Genomic DNA, 15,661 nt, shown 5'->3' with positions numbered 1-15,661 from the left:
CACACACACACACACACACACACACAGCTAAATGCCAACATTATTCTGTGCCTATTTGACTGTAAAAAAAGGTTTAATCTCTCATCAGCTGATAGACTATCATTTCAGGGTAATTTGGTTGTGTCACTCAGGCTTCGGGCTTATGCTAATAGCTGAAGCAATATTTACCAGCTTTTACTGCTGACTGGTTGCTTTGTTAACACCCCAACACATCACAAGAGACGGGATATTTGTGCTGGTCATTAGCTGCTGATATTTGGCTGTAAGGTTCGCTAACGCACATTCACATGTGCTTGGTTTTCCACAGATGATGAGGAAGAAAGAAGAAGAGAGTGCTCCGCTGCAGAGAAGGTAGGCAACATCCTTGTCTTTATTATAAGTTCCTGTCTTTGGATCTGTCTACCTCAGATTGGTTGCTGACTGCTGTATTCTGTTGTAGTGCGAGTGTGAGGTTGGCCTCCAAGAAGTTTGAATCCAACACAGTAAGATTCTTAGCTATCTAATCCAGTTTTTTAGTAAGATTAACAGTCATAACTTTGCACTTTGGACGGAAAGGTATTCTTTCAATATTTGCTGAGTAAAAAGATTAGGAATGTTGACTTGGATCATAATAATAATAAAATGTATGTTTTTGAGTTAGGGTTGTACATAGAGGATTTATAGTGTATATAATGAGTGTGTGTGTGTAATGTTAATTATCCAGGACCAAAATGAAGATGAAGACAAAGCATCATCCCTCCAAAGAAAGTGAGTTTTTCCAGCCAAATGGTTTTAACCTTTTCTAAAAGTTTGAATTATTGTTATTTTAGTCAAGGAAAGTGTACAAAGCCCTTGCATATGTGCATTCTGTTTTGTCTAGCTCTAGGCAGAGGATTTCATCCAGGTCCATCCAGGAGAAGATGGAGAGACTGGCTCAGGCTGCACAGGTCAGACTCTCTGCAACAAAACAGAATGACGCAACTTAAGTCACTGTACAAGTAAAATATATAAGTAAAAAAATGTTTCCATATCAACGCTGATGTTCTTTCTTGACTCTGCTTCCTATATGCGCATAGAAGTCCGAAATAATACGATCTCCAGACGTGACCCAGAGGACCCTGTTTCTGCTGGACGAGGTGTCCAGGAAGAGAGGCCTCTTTGAGAAGGAGAAGCAGGGGGCGAGCCCCACCAGCCCGGGAGTTTCTAGACAGGTACATTTATTACTCGAAATCCCCTATCAGATCTGCATGTGCCATCAATGCACAGACTGATATTAGCATGGATGGGTTCTGATTATTTCACATCTCTGTCGGAAATTCACAGGAATTTAGGAGCTTCCAATCAGGAATGTCAGACCGGATCAACCGCTGGGTCAACAAGACCAACAATACTGGTTCTTCACTTCCTACTGTGAGGCTATTTGCATTGTTACATGTCTGCTGAAACTGCATCATATAAGAGGTTCAACGAGTGTAGCATCTGGCAGCTAGAGGGCAGTAGTACTCTTTCATCTATACTGTATGTGCCTCAAGAGCAGGACATATTTGTTTTCTTCCTGCTGCTCACATTTGATTAGGATGCCCTTACCAAAACCAATTCACATTATGTTCCTTGTTGATTTTAAAAATAGACTTTTTCTCCTCTAGGCCTGGAAACTATGATTATTTATAATATAAATGAATAGGAAACTGAAGTACTTTTATTCTGAAATCAACATTCATTCTGTTCTCCTCTGGTGGTGATTAGGGACTTTGGTTCACAGTTTAACCTGAAAACTGGTTGACTTAACTTCAGAAATTTAGTCCAAGTTCAAAACAGTTTCTATGACATACAGTAACTGGGTTGCTGTTAGTTTTAACAGCAAGGTTTCCATGGCTACGAGAACACTGCCATTTTTGTCATATCGGAGCAAATAAAGAATCACATTTTTGGTGACGTTTTATGATTTACTTTTGTCTGTTGTATTGAGGGTTGATTGTCTTGTAAAAACAAGTGTGATCATTTTTCAATTTCCTATTTGCAGGACCTGAGACATGTGGACATCATCGGTAAGAGGAGCCTGTTTGAGACCAGAGAGGAGAACAGTGTCCCAAAACCCAGCCCTGGAAAACTCTGCAAGTGAAGAAGGATGTATATTTATAAAGCCAACAAGTGAGATTACTGTCCCACACAACTTTAACATAACTTTAAATTTGAATAGGAAATAAAAATGTGTATCTTCAGCAATAATTTCTTGCCTTTCTGTGCCCTTATTTGTAGGATTTAGTAGATGGTGGGGTGGATGCCATGACTGACTGATTCTTTCTGCAAGCTTTTTATGTTTTTTGTTACTTCCCTGCCAGGAGGAACAGATATGCCATAAAGAGAAAAAGTGTGTTGAGGATACTGCTTTTAGAGTAAGGAGGCTTTAATTATACACTAATGCATTGCTTAAAGTACAAATAAGTCTTATTTCAAACATTGATATTCCATGAACATTAATGTGTGAGGAAGGGTAAAAAGAAAAAAATATCAGGAGACAAGACCAGCGATAGAAAACGGTGAGGAAAGTGAAATATTTCTTTCAAAGCTTTTCAGCCATTTGCCTTTGTGTACTTTTTCAAGCACTTTAAACAGGTGTAGGTTTTAAGGCTAAAAACGTCTATTTTTACAGAATTGCAGCTGTGGGACTTGTAACTGTATGTTGTTTTTGTCTAATCAGCTAAAATATACCTACTAGTTCTGTGTCTCAGTGGGCAAGGTGCTGCCTGTCTAATAAATAAAATGTTTTATTACTACACGTCTGTCGTGAATTTCTTCAAATTGCTTGCTTACACAACATGGAAACACTTCCTGTTCTTTTAATGTATACTATGTAACATTACTTATCTCAGCAGGGGGAGGGGGTGGGGGGGGGTAGATAAGAGCTTGATGCCTGTGTTCTGTCAGTGGCAGGTTGCCATACAAGGGCGAGAAAATGTGTATGTGGTGTGTGAGTCATTGTCTGTGAGCAACTGTGTGCTTTATCTTGATCTTATTGGCACTGCAAACCACACTTGTGCACACTGTGGCCTTTTTTGGGAAAGGTGATAATGGAGGGTACATGCTATCTTAAAAGTTATTAATAAAATAACAAGGGGTCCTGAGGCCTCTCTCCCCCATACACAGTCCGTCCCTTTACCCTCTGAGACCCACCTCACGTTCCTATTAGTGAAAGCAGCGACCTCTCCTCTGCTGCCCGTTGAGTCACTCCGTCAGCTGTCTTTCTTCATCACTCTTATTCAGGTAAGTTTCACTGATTATAACCCAGTATTTATGCTTTAAATGTTGTTATCAAGATGTAATAAAAGTGAAGAGAACATTATTTCTAGGTGAATTTACAGATTCTGGTTAACGTTTAGATTCACTGCTGCACACCTGAACGCTCCCTGTCATGTCTGACAACGAGGACGTGGTGGAGGAATATGAGGAGTAGGTTGAAGTTTGTTTTTCATTTTTATATTTCGTACTAAAGCTTAAACACATTTCCGCTTGATTATTACCATAACATGCTTGTGTATCTGTAAAAATACACCCTGTTACACAACTATACATTGTAGTTCCTTAACTACATCAATTAAAATGACAGCTTTATGTTGCTGTAATATCAACAACACATTGCTGCATATTCACGATTTTCTTTCAGAATAATAATGTATGAACGTGTTTTGATTTTTACAGGGAGGTAGAAGGTAAGAACTTCCATTACGATTCACCATATACTGCAGTACAACTACAGCACTGAAAGATGTGAACTACTGTTAAAACTAAAGCCATGTAGGTTTGACACATTTTCTACATCCAGTCAAAAGGAATGTAAAGACGCTCTTACAGTTGTCTCCTGTCAATGAAAATGTCAAATTGATTTATGAAACAAATGTAAATGTTGAGCTTATCTGTTCAGCAAGCAGCTTCCATAACTGTAGCTCTTGTTGTACACACAAATTAGCAATGTACAGTGCTATATGATCAACAGCTTTTTTCCTAATGTTTAAGGCTTATCGTAATGCAGCACAAAGTGCGTTTGTAGCAAAAGACTTCCTTGTTGCACCAGTAGGTAGATTTTTTGGAAAATCCAGAGGATGTCAAAGTTATTTCTTCAGGGTTTTGATTATGATTTCCTGTTTTATATTTTGCTTGTAATTAGTTGTTGCATGAAAGCTAAAGTAGGTGTGTGTATGTAACATGCAGTACTTTCTCATTGTGTGCTTACATTTGTACATCTCCTCTCTTGTGTATTTTCCTGGCTCTATGATTCGGAAGAGGAGGCTGCTGAAGGTATGGGACATTGTGTGAACTTTTATAAATGAAGCTCTGGGTCATTGATATAAGATTTGTGGTCATGACTTACCAGAACAACCGGTGGATTGTGGATAGTCAGGGCCCCTGTGGTTAAAATAACATAGCTGTGACCAGTGGCGGAAGTATTCAGATGTAGTAACACCACAGTGTAAAAAATAAAAATAAAAAAATAACTCCATTACAATTAAACGTCCTGCATTTAAAATAAGCAGTAAAAAAATATGCAAGTATAATCAGAAGAATGTACTCAGTGGTGTTAACTCTAAGTACTCATACAGAATAAATGGCCGCTGTGACTGATACATTACAATATTTAGATCATTAGATTATTATTACACAGTTAAAGTGGAACTATTTTGTATAGGACTTCATCCATATATTATTTAGATTATGGATTATTTGCCGTGTATGGTCTAGATTGATTCTTTGTTTTGTAAAGAAAACCAGAAAATAGTGAGAATTGTCATCACCAAGGTGACACCTTTACAATGCTTGTTTTGCGCAAGTAAGTAAGTACATTAAAGAAAGTAAACATGAGCTGAGAATCCACACATTTGGGAACTTGGAATTGTTGATTAAAACAAAAGAACAAAACACTTATCGATTAATTGAATTACGAGCTCTATTTGTACTGTTGGGTTAGGTTATTTATGCAAAAATGTCATTTGTAAAGTAAAAATAACAAATAATTGTAGTGGAGTAAAAGTAGAAAGTGTCATAAAAACTACTTAAGTGTACTTCATGTACCTCTGATTTGTACTTTAGTACGGTTCTTGAGTGAGTGCACTGTCCACCATCGGCTGGGACTGACATTCATGAATGATTACATCAGAAGCATTCGTGCTTGATTTGGTCATGCTTTGAAAGACTTTCTTTCTTTCTCTCTGTTTGAATGTTGCTGGCTGCTTTGCTGGCTGAATGGCTCTAAACGGCTCTGTGCTTTTGCTCAGCAGGGGAGCAGGGGGTAGAGGAGGAGGAGGAGGAGGAGGAGCAGGAGCAGGTTGAGGAGCAGGAGGAGGCAGAGGAAGGTACTGCGTGTGCTTTGAGCTGAAAGCGTTTTTTTAAATACTCCATAGTCGGTAAATGGGAGGCTGTTTTTGTGGACGTTGTGAAAGTACCAGCAGTTTTGCATGATAACATGAGCTCTTACTCATACTGCAACATACTACATGTACTATGATTGAGTTCACTATGCACAGCATCTGGGCATAAACATTAGGATGCAAAATTGGTTTATAAGTATTAAATAAAATGTTCAATAAAATGTTCTATAGCCGAGTATTTTGGGTTAAAATATTACAGAGAAATAATAATACTTGAGCTGAAAATATCCATTAAACATTTGGCAAATAAGGAGACGGGGCATACAGGATGAAAAATAACTACATAAATCCTGAAACTAAATAAATAATAAATGAATAAATACAGAAATGTTTTTTTAGCCTATGTGAAGAAGAAAAACACAGATGACAATTCAAATTATAATAAAAATATAATGGAAAGTATGTTGTTGCATGTCATTGGGCATTTTTAAGTGGGTATATAGAAATTCTGGAGCTTTCTTAATGGGTATTCTGTGTATAATGACATTTTATCGTATATTTGGGATTGACTCAACTGCTCATGAACTTGCAGAATATATTGTGTCATCACATCTCTTTCTCACATACACACCATTTAATTATAGATCTAGCAGCTGTTTCTCATTATTGAACTTATGAAATCGACAAGTGAGAGTGATACAATAAGGCAATGAGTTAATATAATACACCCTGGGAGTGTCTATTTGATGTACAACTTCCTTCTCTTCCAGATGCCGTACAGGAAGATGACAAACCTGCGGCAGAAAAGGAGGACAAGGAAGAAATAGGTGAGGATTTCGGAGGGGTAAACATGGTTCTTTTTGAGTGCAGACACATTGTCGGTGTTGTGCCCGTGGTTTCCCAGCAAGATAACATCTAGGTGACGTGTTGGGTTGAGTGTGTGTTGGCAGCAGAGCAATGGTGATACATTTATTCTGTCTAGCATCAGTCAGAGACAGACAGGAAAATTATCGGCTTATCAGTCACACTTCACTTTGGTATGTGACAGTCTGCAGCGACTCAATGAGGTCAAATCCTTATGTTTTCCTCCTCTCTCCTGTCTCTCTCTTAGTCACCTCAGATAGCCACTGGGTGAAAGTAATCCCAAGGCATCCCATCCCTCCCATCCCTGAGGCTCTTTCTTATTAGTCAGAATTAAATATATATTCTTAATCAGCAATTGTTTAGGTGTGTCTCCTTGTTACGTCCAATCATATGAAATGTTAGAGATGTTCGAAGTCATCTTTCCGTTGCATCTATGCTTCCAAATCAGCAAACGCCCTGCGTGGCGCCTGTTAGCCGTCCCCTGATGTGTTGCAAACTGGGCAGGAGAAAGAGATATTTCAACTGGTTTGTGACTGCAGCACTACACCTTAGGGCTGGGCAGTTTGGCCAATTCATATCTCGATAACGATTAAATTCACAAATTTGAATTAACACAAAATGGTATTCAATAAGTGAATATTCTATATGAAACAACCATATGGCAAAGCCTAATTTTGTTTACTACTGTGTGAATTAAATAGTTGACAAATATAAAGTATATTATTTTATCAATAGCTTTTTCAGAGAGGTTTGAGTAAATGCTCTTGTTATTAAAAACAAATTTAAACAATGGAAACAATATAGATTCCATTAAAAGACAATACATTATTGTATTATTGCCCAGCTCTATTTCACCTCCAAGTTCAGTTTATCATCAGAAGAGTAGTTTGCATTAGCCATGCTAGGGATGGCATTGTTAGTCCACTACAGTAGTCCAGGCTGACATATCAAGTATATGAACAAGCATCAGATGGATTGGCACAAAAGATTTCTGTGCAGACATTCACAGCGCCCAGATAATGAACCCTACTGCCTTTGGTGATTCCTTGACTTTTCCTCTAGCGCTACTAATCAACATTTTCACTCATCCAGTGAAATATCTCAACATCAACAAGCAGGAAGGGCCCAACATTTTTGAACAGAGATTCGTGGTTACAAGACAATCATTTGTAGTGACTTTGGTGATCCCCTGACCTTTATTTAGCACCACTAAATTTCAATTTGTCCGATACTTGGATTTATGAACAAATACCTGCAAAACTATCCTTTCATCCTCCTACTTGTATGGCCTTTCACGTGTCATAGATGCCATACCTTCTTTAGTGAGTAAGTGACCAAATGCTATTCATGATATTAAAACACACACACACACACACACACACACACACACACACACACACACACACACACACACCACACACACACACACACAACACACACACACACACACACACACACACACACACACACACACACACACACACACACACACACACACACACACACACACCTTGGCTTTCTCAGTGCTCTATTTTGGTCTTTCTTATCTTTTCATGTGTGTCTGTCAACACTCATAAAACACAACTATTTACTGTCCTCTAATGCCCATACACACTTATTTGACACAGACACTCAAACTCACGCAAGCCTCTCAAGAATCTTATTTTGGTTTCAGATGGAGAAGAGGAGGAAGGAGAAGGTAACGCAGTTTATCTAAATTGCATCAATATAAATGTTGAAACGTTTTACTCATTGTGAATCTGTTTTTGCTTTTCTTGGATGTACAACATGTACCCTGAGTTAGATTTTGATGAACTCAGCCAAACTAAAGCTTCCCGTTGTTACAAGCACATGTATAAACAGGCTCCATGGTCATACTTTGACGGCGTTTCCTGGTAGGATTACGAAATGTTTTGGTGTGCTCTTGGTGAGAGTGTGTGTGGTCTAGACTAGCTCATTGGTGTCTCTTTCTGTTTTTTTTTCTACACAGAGGAAGAGGCCAAACCGAAATTCAAGTGAGTAACGTTAACACTCCCTGATGTACACACTGAAACCAAATACTTCTTGTTGGGTTAATTATACCACTACACGCAGAGCCTTTGAATTAAAAATAATAGTTTGAAATGTTGGCAAATGCCTATGTTGTTTTCTTGTTATGCTATGTTTTCTTAAAGAGCTAAAGAGCTAGAGTTAGATAAGAAGATCATTACCACTCTCATGTACTGCCAGCCGTTGGTTAGCTTAGCTTAGCACACAGACTGGAAGCAGGGGTGTCAGGTCACTACTCGATATGAGTCGTATGACACGTTATGCCGTAAACCTTTTTAAATCCAAGGGGGTAAGCCTTTCCTCTAAAGAAATACGACAATGTCTAAAAGGCTCCACTACCTTGTTTGTCACATTATGGCTCCATAGAAGACGTTTTTGTACAAATAGGCGATGTGCCATAACCAAGCGAGTTGCTATCATAGTCAACACATCACCATATTGTTAGGAAAAGCTTGCAGACAGTTTTGATTTACATTTGCTGTAATTAGGTTTAATTAGTAATGTTAACTAGCATTTTAGTTAGCAATAATTAGCCTGTGCCTATGTTATCTCCTTGCATATACCTATGCTCTCCGTCTCTGCAAGATTGGGAATGATTGAGATTTTTCTTGGCACAGCTACCAGAAGACTTACAACTTTAAGACAGGTTGCCCCCGTCACATCTACGTCGTCAAGCTCAGTTGGAGGCTGCGCAGTAACGCTCAGCTATCACCGGAAAAATATTTCTAATGGCCTTCACTGGTCTCCTTCCAGAGTGTCACTCCCCGATGTAAGTCGAGTGCAGATTTGAATCGCGCATGCTCAGATTTAAACGGTTTACAGCATAACGTGTCACACCCAATGAGAGTCGAGTCAGACCGGCTCTGGTTGAGTGCAGATGTGAGTTGTGCATGCTCAGATTTAAACGGTTTACAGCATAACATGTCATTCTGACATTTGTGAAATCCAAGAAATAATAAACTTTTCTTCTCATTACAAACAATAACATAAGATGGGAATCATTTCAAAAATGTTTTAACTATCTATGATTGTTTGATTGCTAACGTTAGCTCAAAAACACCATCCAACTGACAACCTTGTTGTGTTTGATTGCTAACTTGTAGCCAGCAGTTAACAAACTCTGTTAAGTATGTCATTTTTACTGTACTGACATTACATAAGTCTCTCGTTAGCGTCTTGTATGCTACTTGTATCAAAGTGACGCATGCGCGACTCAAATCTACATTAGACTTACATCCATAGCCAGTTAACAAATCTACAGTCTATTGGAGTGACACAGAGCAATGGGATCTGTTGGTCAATTTCTTTAACTGTCTATGTTTAAATCTGAGCATGCGCATCTCACATCTGCACTCAACTCAAATCGGGTAGCGACAAGGAGGAAACAGCGAACCTGGTTCTGTGTGTGAAGGTAGTCATTGACAGGCCTATTTCCACGGCGGGAGTATGGTGTAAACGTAACAAAATCCTTCTAGCTGAAGCTCTATAATCAACACTTTATATTTTATTGGTTTTACCTGTACAAAGATACTGCCTCTGGAGAAGAAATAATCTGTATCATAAATTGTGGTTTTTACACATTGGCTTTGGTTTAATGTAGCATACATAGCTGTGGCTGTGATACATAGCTAGCTAGCTATGTATTACAGACAAAACTCACACTCGCAATTTGTGCCAAAAATCAATCCTATTTTTAGATTTTGTGTCACTTACCTGTCCTGGGGATGTCAGTAACATTGTGTAGGCCTATGTCCAACTTCCATCCATCCAAATCTGCTTGAAATCCCAGAAAACAGACTCCAACGTCTTTGACAATCATCATGTTTTTCTCCAAGTTAACATTACGTTTCTTCAGCATCAATGTCATCCAGGAACTGCTGATGATTAATCTTTAAAAGTCTGTGAATAATTCGGAATAATTAATAATTAACACTTTTAATGGCGCCAATTTACTAAAATGCTAAAAAAAAAAAATAAATACAACCGATACACATCGAATCCATAACATTCTTCCTGTTTACATCCCCCAAAGCATTATGGGAAGCTTTACGAAGCTTCAAAACCAAATAACTTCATTGAATTATAATAAAATAGAAAGACAAAATCAAAATTTGTTCTGCAAGTTAAAACAATATAAAATATAAAATAAGTGGAATATATCTGTGTAACCTATTTTTAATCAGTTTAACCTCACCCTTTAAACCCCAACACAAAGACTTACTTTACATTATTATGATCAGCAATGAATGCAGAACGTGAATTGTAGATTATAGACTTAAAACATAAAATGTAAGTAAATGTAACTTCTGATTAGCAAACGTCTCTGTCTACATTATAATGGTTGGTTTAAGTTCATTTTGCAACACTAAAAAACATTTAAAAATAAATAAAAAAAATCTATTCCAAACCAAAGAATCCAATAAAATATTGACAATTGTGACACGCAGAGCCATTTGTTTGACATATTGAACTTGCTGTTGCATTGACATTCACAGTGACAGGGATTAATGAAATTTTATTTTTCTTTACATTTCTTTTCATACATATCTTATTCTTTCTTCCTTTATCCTATAACTCTCTGTGTTGTTCACTCATTGCCCTGTGTTTTTTTCCCTCCAAATCTCCAGGCCATTTATCATGCCCAACCTCATCCCTCCTAAGATCCCAGATGGAGAGAAGGTGGATTTTGATGTGAGTGACAGACTTGCAGTACATACAGCGCATTTGTTTCTGCCTAAAGGTGTAAAACCTATGAAACATACACCTATGCCAGAAAGCACAAGAAATACTGAACCCCTGTTTCTGTAGGATATACATCGTAAAAGGATGGAGAAGGACCTGATGGAGCTTCAGACTTTGATTGAGGTTCACTTTGAGAGCAGAAAGAAGGAAGAAGAAGAGCTCATTAATCTCACGGAGAGGATTGTGAGAGCTTTACATCTAAACCAATTAAAGATAAACATTTTCACAAACACAAAGTTAAAGATTTGCTTTCAGATCTCTTAAGATGATGATCTGTTGTGCAGGAGAAGCGCCGTTCTGAGCGAGCAGAGCAGCACAGAATCTGCAGTGAGAGGGAGAAAGAGCGACAGAAGCGCCTTGAGGTATAGTCATGTTCATGCTACTGTAATGTAATGTATACTTCCTGCATCCACTGTATTGAATGAACCACTTCCAAACTTATCCCTCCTCTTTGGATCCCTGTTTCTTTAGGACGAGAGAGCTCGTAAGGAGGATGAGGAGGCCAAGAGGAGAGCAGAGGATGAAGCTAAGAAGAAGAAAACCCTCACTAGCCTCCACTTTGGAGGTTACATGCAGAAATTGGTGAGCAGGTGGGGTCATAGTGGGCAGTGAAAGTGTTTAAAATGTGAAGAATGTAGAAGAGAACTTTTCTTTTTACATACTTTACAGACAGAAAAACGGAGTGGCAAGAGGCAGACTGAAAGAGAGAAGAAGAAGAAGATCCTGAGCGAAAGACGCAAATCTTTGGACATCGAGAACATGAGCCAAGACAGAATTAAGTAGGCAGAGACATATTTTGTCATTTTACAAAGTAGGGACATTATTTCTAATACACAAGACATTGACAATAATCTCTCAACATAACATAAAACAACTACAATGTCCCATTTTACTGTATCTTTGTCTCACAGGCAGAAAGCTCAAGAGTTGTGGGAGTGGATGCACAAGCTGGAGGCAGAGAAGTTTGAACTGCAGTACCAGATCACCAGACAGAAATATGAAGTGTGTACAGTACGCCACATATATTTTTGAAGTAAGGCACAGGATAATAGACCACATTGGAGTAACACATGCATGTTTTCTTTGTTCCAGATTAATGTCTTGAGGAACCGCGTCAGCGACCATCAGAAAATGTAAGAATGAACTCATGAATTTCATTTTTTATTCTCTCTCTGATGCCACACACACTTTTCACACAGATGTACCACGCTCATGGACGTCTGCACACAGACTATGTTTCAGAACAAAACCTATAAATAACCTCTCTCAAAGTGCCTGTCAAGGCCCAAAGACACAATGTTTGTTTACAATAACTTCCGGGTAGAAAACTCCTGCAATTCAACAGAGGTGATCAAACAGGGACGGAGAACAACTGCTTTCATCTCTTCCTTTTAAAATGCATGTTTGATGCTTTAATATCTCAACACTTTAATATCTTGACACTTTCATTAACATTAGATTGGAGACCTAATTTACCTGTTGGGCCACAGACTATAGAAAATGACATCCCCCAAACTAGCAGTCTGATTGGCGTTTGCAGTTTGCAACAATATAAGACGATAGCAAAGCAATGCAGTGCAGAAAATAAGCACAGCACAAATGTGAAATAGGTCATCATGCCACCATGTTGCACTACATTACAGTTAACGCTGAAATTGCAGAAATTAACAAGTTTTCTAATTTCAAATACCTCCACAATTCCAATCAATAGCCATGTCAACCTGGGAGGGTTTGTGTCACAGGAATTCTGCTGTACCCCTTGCTTCTCATACCAATGCACAAATCTAACTGACACAGACACAGCGCAACAGACAGAATGATGCCAAAGAGGTTATGCTCTGCATTCACTTATAATCTGATAACGTTGCACATTCCTGGAGAGGTGCTTGTGTTTTTTTTGTGCTGCAAGACAATGAGAAGATTGTTTTATTCAAATGAGTCACTGCTTTGTGCGGCACTCTCTCTCTCTTTATTCTCTCTCTCAATCCAATTCAAAGGAACTTTATTATGCATCGTTGTAAACATATCATATATTAGCATGGCCATATTGAGACAGAGTACAATAGCTATAATTTGACCCATTGATCATAGCATACAGTGTTTTCATTTAAATAGTAGTGTTAAGAAAAGACCATCAGGTACTGTACTTTGAATGCATGTTCAATTGTTGTTAGGTGTAGTGGTCCTTTGAATGCTCATCACTAACCTAAATGGCATTTTGATGCCAGAATAGCACCCCACCCCGCCACAGCCCAGCTGCCATTTTGCTCACAACCAATCACAAGCCCCTCGAGGCTCTGTTACTCACTCAAACAGAGAGCTGGCTGAGTGGCCGGGTGTGGCCGGTCAGCTGTTACACCTGTCACAGTAGCACTGAAAGAGCACTTCTATGTCTCAGTGTGCTATTTGCCTTGGTATTTTGTCAAAATCTATTGTAGATGATTCTGCAACCTTACAATATTAGCTACTTTAAATGTGCATTCTTAATGCTTTTTGTGGACATGTTGTCTTTTGCCTCATGTGACAAGTCCTTGTTTTCAACAGATCCAAGAGGACCAAAAGAGGCCTGAGGAAGTAATTGCTGAGTGAGCAGTGTAACTATCAGCCCTTTTCCAAAGCCAGCGCCTCAAACAAAACCATGACTCTCTTACCACACCCCAGTCACACCGGTTTCCACTTAACCATCAACTACAGTACCAATTATATCCAGTTTAAAAGCGCCATCTCACTCTGTTGTTTTCCTCTTATTACCAACTTTTAATTAAGATCCCCTGTGTTTAGGGTGTAAATAAAAAAATCTCAGTTCAATCAATGACTTCTTGCTCTTTCAGACTTTTGAGCATGGGTGCATGAGTTTATGAGCACCCAAAACTCCAGAGAGTAAAATGACATTCAAGACATGAATGCAGAGAGCTTAAAGCAAATAGACTCTTCCGACTCAGAGACAGGCTACGACATGACTAAGACTGTAATAATACTCCTCGGGCTAACGCCCAGACCTCCACCCAACACACACATTCACACAAATACACACACAAAGCTGGAAGGGAATGAATCATTTTAATTTTACAGTAATCCAGGTGGGAATATCCTTCATTTCAAAAAAGATGATCCTCCTTCAATAGCTTTCCAACTTCTCTTCAAAATGTATCAAAAGGTGAATACCAATGAAATCATTGATTTGGAAAGCATTACAACTTGTAATGAAACAAGCATACAATTTAGGGATAGTATGATTAATGAGTTTATGGCCAGATATGACTAAATTGATCTCAATTAATTAAAAAACTACTTGATGTGGTCCATGGGTGGAGTTGCTGTGTCTTTATGATGTTATCTATCATTTTCCAGAACTACACCACTCAGAAGATGTAAATGTTGTAAATTTATATTCTAATTTAATCTAAATCAAATTACATTCAGAATATTTCAAACATATATATTCAGTATATGCATGTAAGAATACTGAGTATTGGTAACCTCCTTAAAAATAAAATGAGGCACTAAGGATTTCTTTGTTCATGTGGTTTTTGATTCTGCAGCAGACCAAGGAGATGTTTGACTAATGAGCAAGCAAACGGCCTCTCCTGGGTTTTTTTCCCCCTTCTTTTTGTTACCCATCAGGACAGCACCGCAGGCAAAAGTTGAACAGAACAGACATTAGAGTCGATAGTAATTTCTTTAGGTTTAGTTAATGATCAACAGGTCAATAGAAAATAAGTGCCATTACTCAGTTTTTCACTAAGTAAAAATCTTCCTTATGATTTATTTTATCACTGAAGACCAAACTTGCTACTTCAGTCAATAGTGAAAAGGGCTACAAGAAAATCTAAATCATGCAGAACATGAAGCATTTTTTAATATATTGTGAATATTAGAAATTAACAATCGTGTATTGTTTGTGTGAAACATTCTCAACAACATTCTCACCAAAACTGCTTCAGTCAGACTCTCACACCCAGTTTAGAAAATGGAGCTAAGAGGCTTTTCATTTTGTTTTCATAGTTGTCTTACTCAGAGACTGGCATGTTAACAAACCACAAAACCCTGTTGGAATAAAATACTGGCGCTTAATTAGTTCAAGGAATCTACAATAAATTGGTATTGCAGCTGCTGCAGATAAATTTCCCTTATGATAAATAAATATCTCTAATCTATTTTATGGTGATGAAATTATGAGCAGGGAATCCAGTATATATATATATATATATATATATATATATATATATATATATATATATATATATATATATATATATATATATATATATAGTATGAATATTAATTAGCACATTCAATTACTTTAAAGTTCGTTTGTTGTTCAATAAAAGACCGCCACTTACAAAGTTGTCATTATAGTTTCTATTTATTTCTATGTACAGACTGAGTAACAGGAAAAGCTTCTATTAAATGTCACACACACACACACACACATTTCTCCAAAAATCCATTCTAAGCAATACTGACATCAGTCTTCCTGGAGGCAAATGAACCTCAGCAGGAATATATGTCTCAAGCGTCAAAACAAAACAAAACAAAAACAGTCCTCTGCTATATTGTTCAAGTCATGGGGAGTCTCCACAGATTCCAAACATCTCCTCTCTTTGTTTCAGTGATTTATATTGCTGGGTCTTCAAAAGCATTGGAACTTGAAGAGGATTTAA

At 37.9% G+C, this 15,661-nt stretch overlaps 3 protein-coding genes across 6 annotated transcripts in view; all 3 read left to right on the top strand.

Annotated features, from left to right (window-relative positions):
• The window catches only part of lad1 (ladinin), a 7,003-nt gene extending 4,245 nt beyond the window's left edge, over positions 1-2,758 (top strand). The window contains exons 7-14 of the mRNA XM_032520743.1: positions 308-351; positions 440-482; positions 704-747; positions 860-926; positions 1,056-1,190; positions 1,303-1,389; positions 2,003-2,130; positions 2,239-2,758. Coding sequence (XP_032376634.1) covers positions 308-351; positions 440-482; positions 704-747; positions 860-926; positions 1,056-1,190; positions 1,303-1,389; positions 2,003-2,101 — 519 coding nt within the window. The 3' untranslated portion in view covers positions 2,102-2,130; positions 2,239-2,758. The remainder of the gene's footprint in view (positions 1-307; positions 352-439; positions 483-703; positions 748-859; positions 927-1,055; positions 1,191-1,302; positions 1,390-2,002; positions 2,131-2,238) is intronic.
• The window catches only part of LOC116692455 (rho-related GTP-binding protein RhoA-C), a 732,216-nt gene that overhangs the window by 274,099 nt on the left and 442,456 nt on the right, over positions 1-15,661 (top strand). The gene's annotated exons all lie outside the window — the stretch shown is intronic.
• tnnt2a (troponin T type 2a (cardiac)) lies at positions 3,084-13,805 on the top strand. Of its 4 annotated transcripts, XM_032520760.1 has the most exons (15): positions 3,101-3,243; positions 3,330-3,429; positions 3,679-3,689; positions 5,250-5,327; positions 6,113-6,169; positions 7,882-7,905; positions 8,197-8,221; positions 10,883-10,946; positions 11,064-11,180; positions 11,282-11,359; positions 11,469-11,579; positions 11,667-11,776; positions 11,909-11,999; positions 12,090-12,130; positions 13,542-13,805. In XM_032520760.1, exons 2-15 carry the CDS (start codon positions 3,392-3,394, stop codon positions 13,573-13,575), a joined length of 879 nt encoding a protein of 292 aa, XP_032376651.1. In that variant the 5' UTR covers positions 3,101-3,243; positions 3,330-3,391; the 3' UTR covers positions 13,576-13,805. The 4 variants fall into 4 exon arrangements, with proteins under 4 accessions (XP_032376652.1, XP_032376653.1, XP_032376651.1 ...); XM_032520761.1 differs by lacking the exon at positions 5,250-5,327 and having other exon boundaries at positions 3,084-3,243; positions 3,360-3,429; XM_032520762.1 differs by lacking the exons at positions 5,250-5,327; positions 6,113-6,169 and having other exon boundaries at positions 3,084-3,243; positions 3,360-3,429.

Source organism: Etheostoma spectabile, chromosome 7, assembly GCF_008692095.1.
Source record: "Etheostoma spectabile isolate EspeVRDwgs_2016 chromosome 7, UIUC_Espe_1.0, whole genome shotgun sequence".
NCBI classification, from domain to species: Eukaryota; Metazoa; Chordata; class Actinopteri; order Perciformes; family Percidae; genus Etheostoma; species Etheostoma spectabile.
This window is presented reverse-complemented; position numbering and strand designations above follow the sequence as displayed.

Coding starts and splice junctions, on each gene's coding strand:
- tnnt2a (XM_032520760.1), top strand. CDS start 3,392: ATGTCTGACAACGAGGACGTGGTGGAGGAATATGAGGA. Junction 8,222..10,882: donor GAGGCCAAACCGAAATTCAA/GTGAGTAACGTT, acceptor CCAAATCTCCAG/GCCATTTATCATGCCCAACC. Junction 11,777..11,908: donor ATGAGCCAAGACAGAATTAA/GTAGGCAGAGAC, acceptor TTTGTCTCACAG/GCAGAAAGCTCAAGAGTTGT.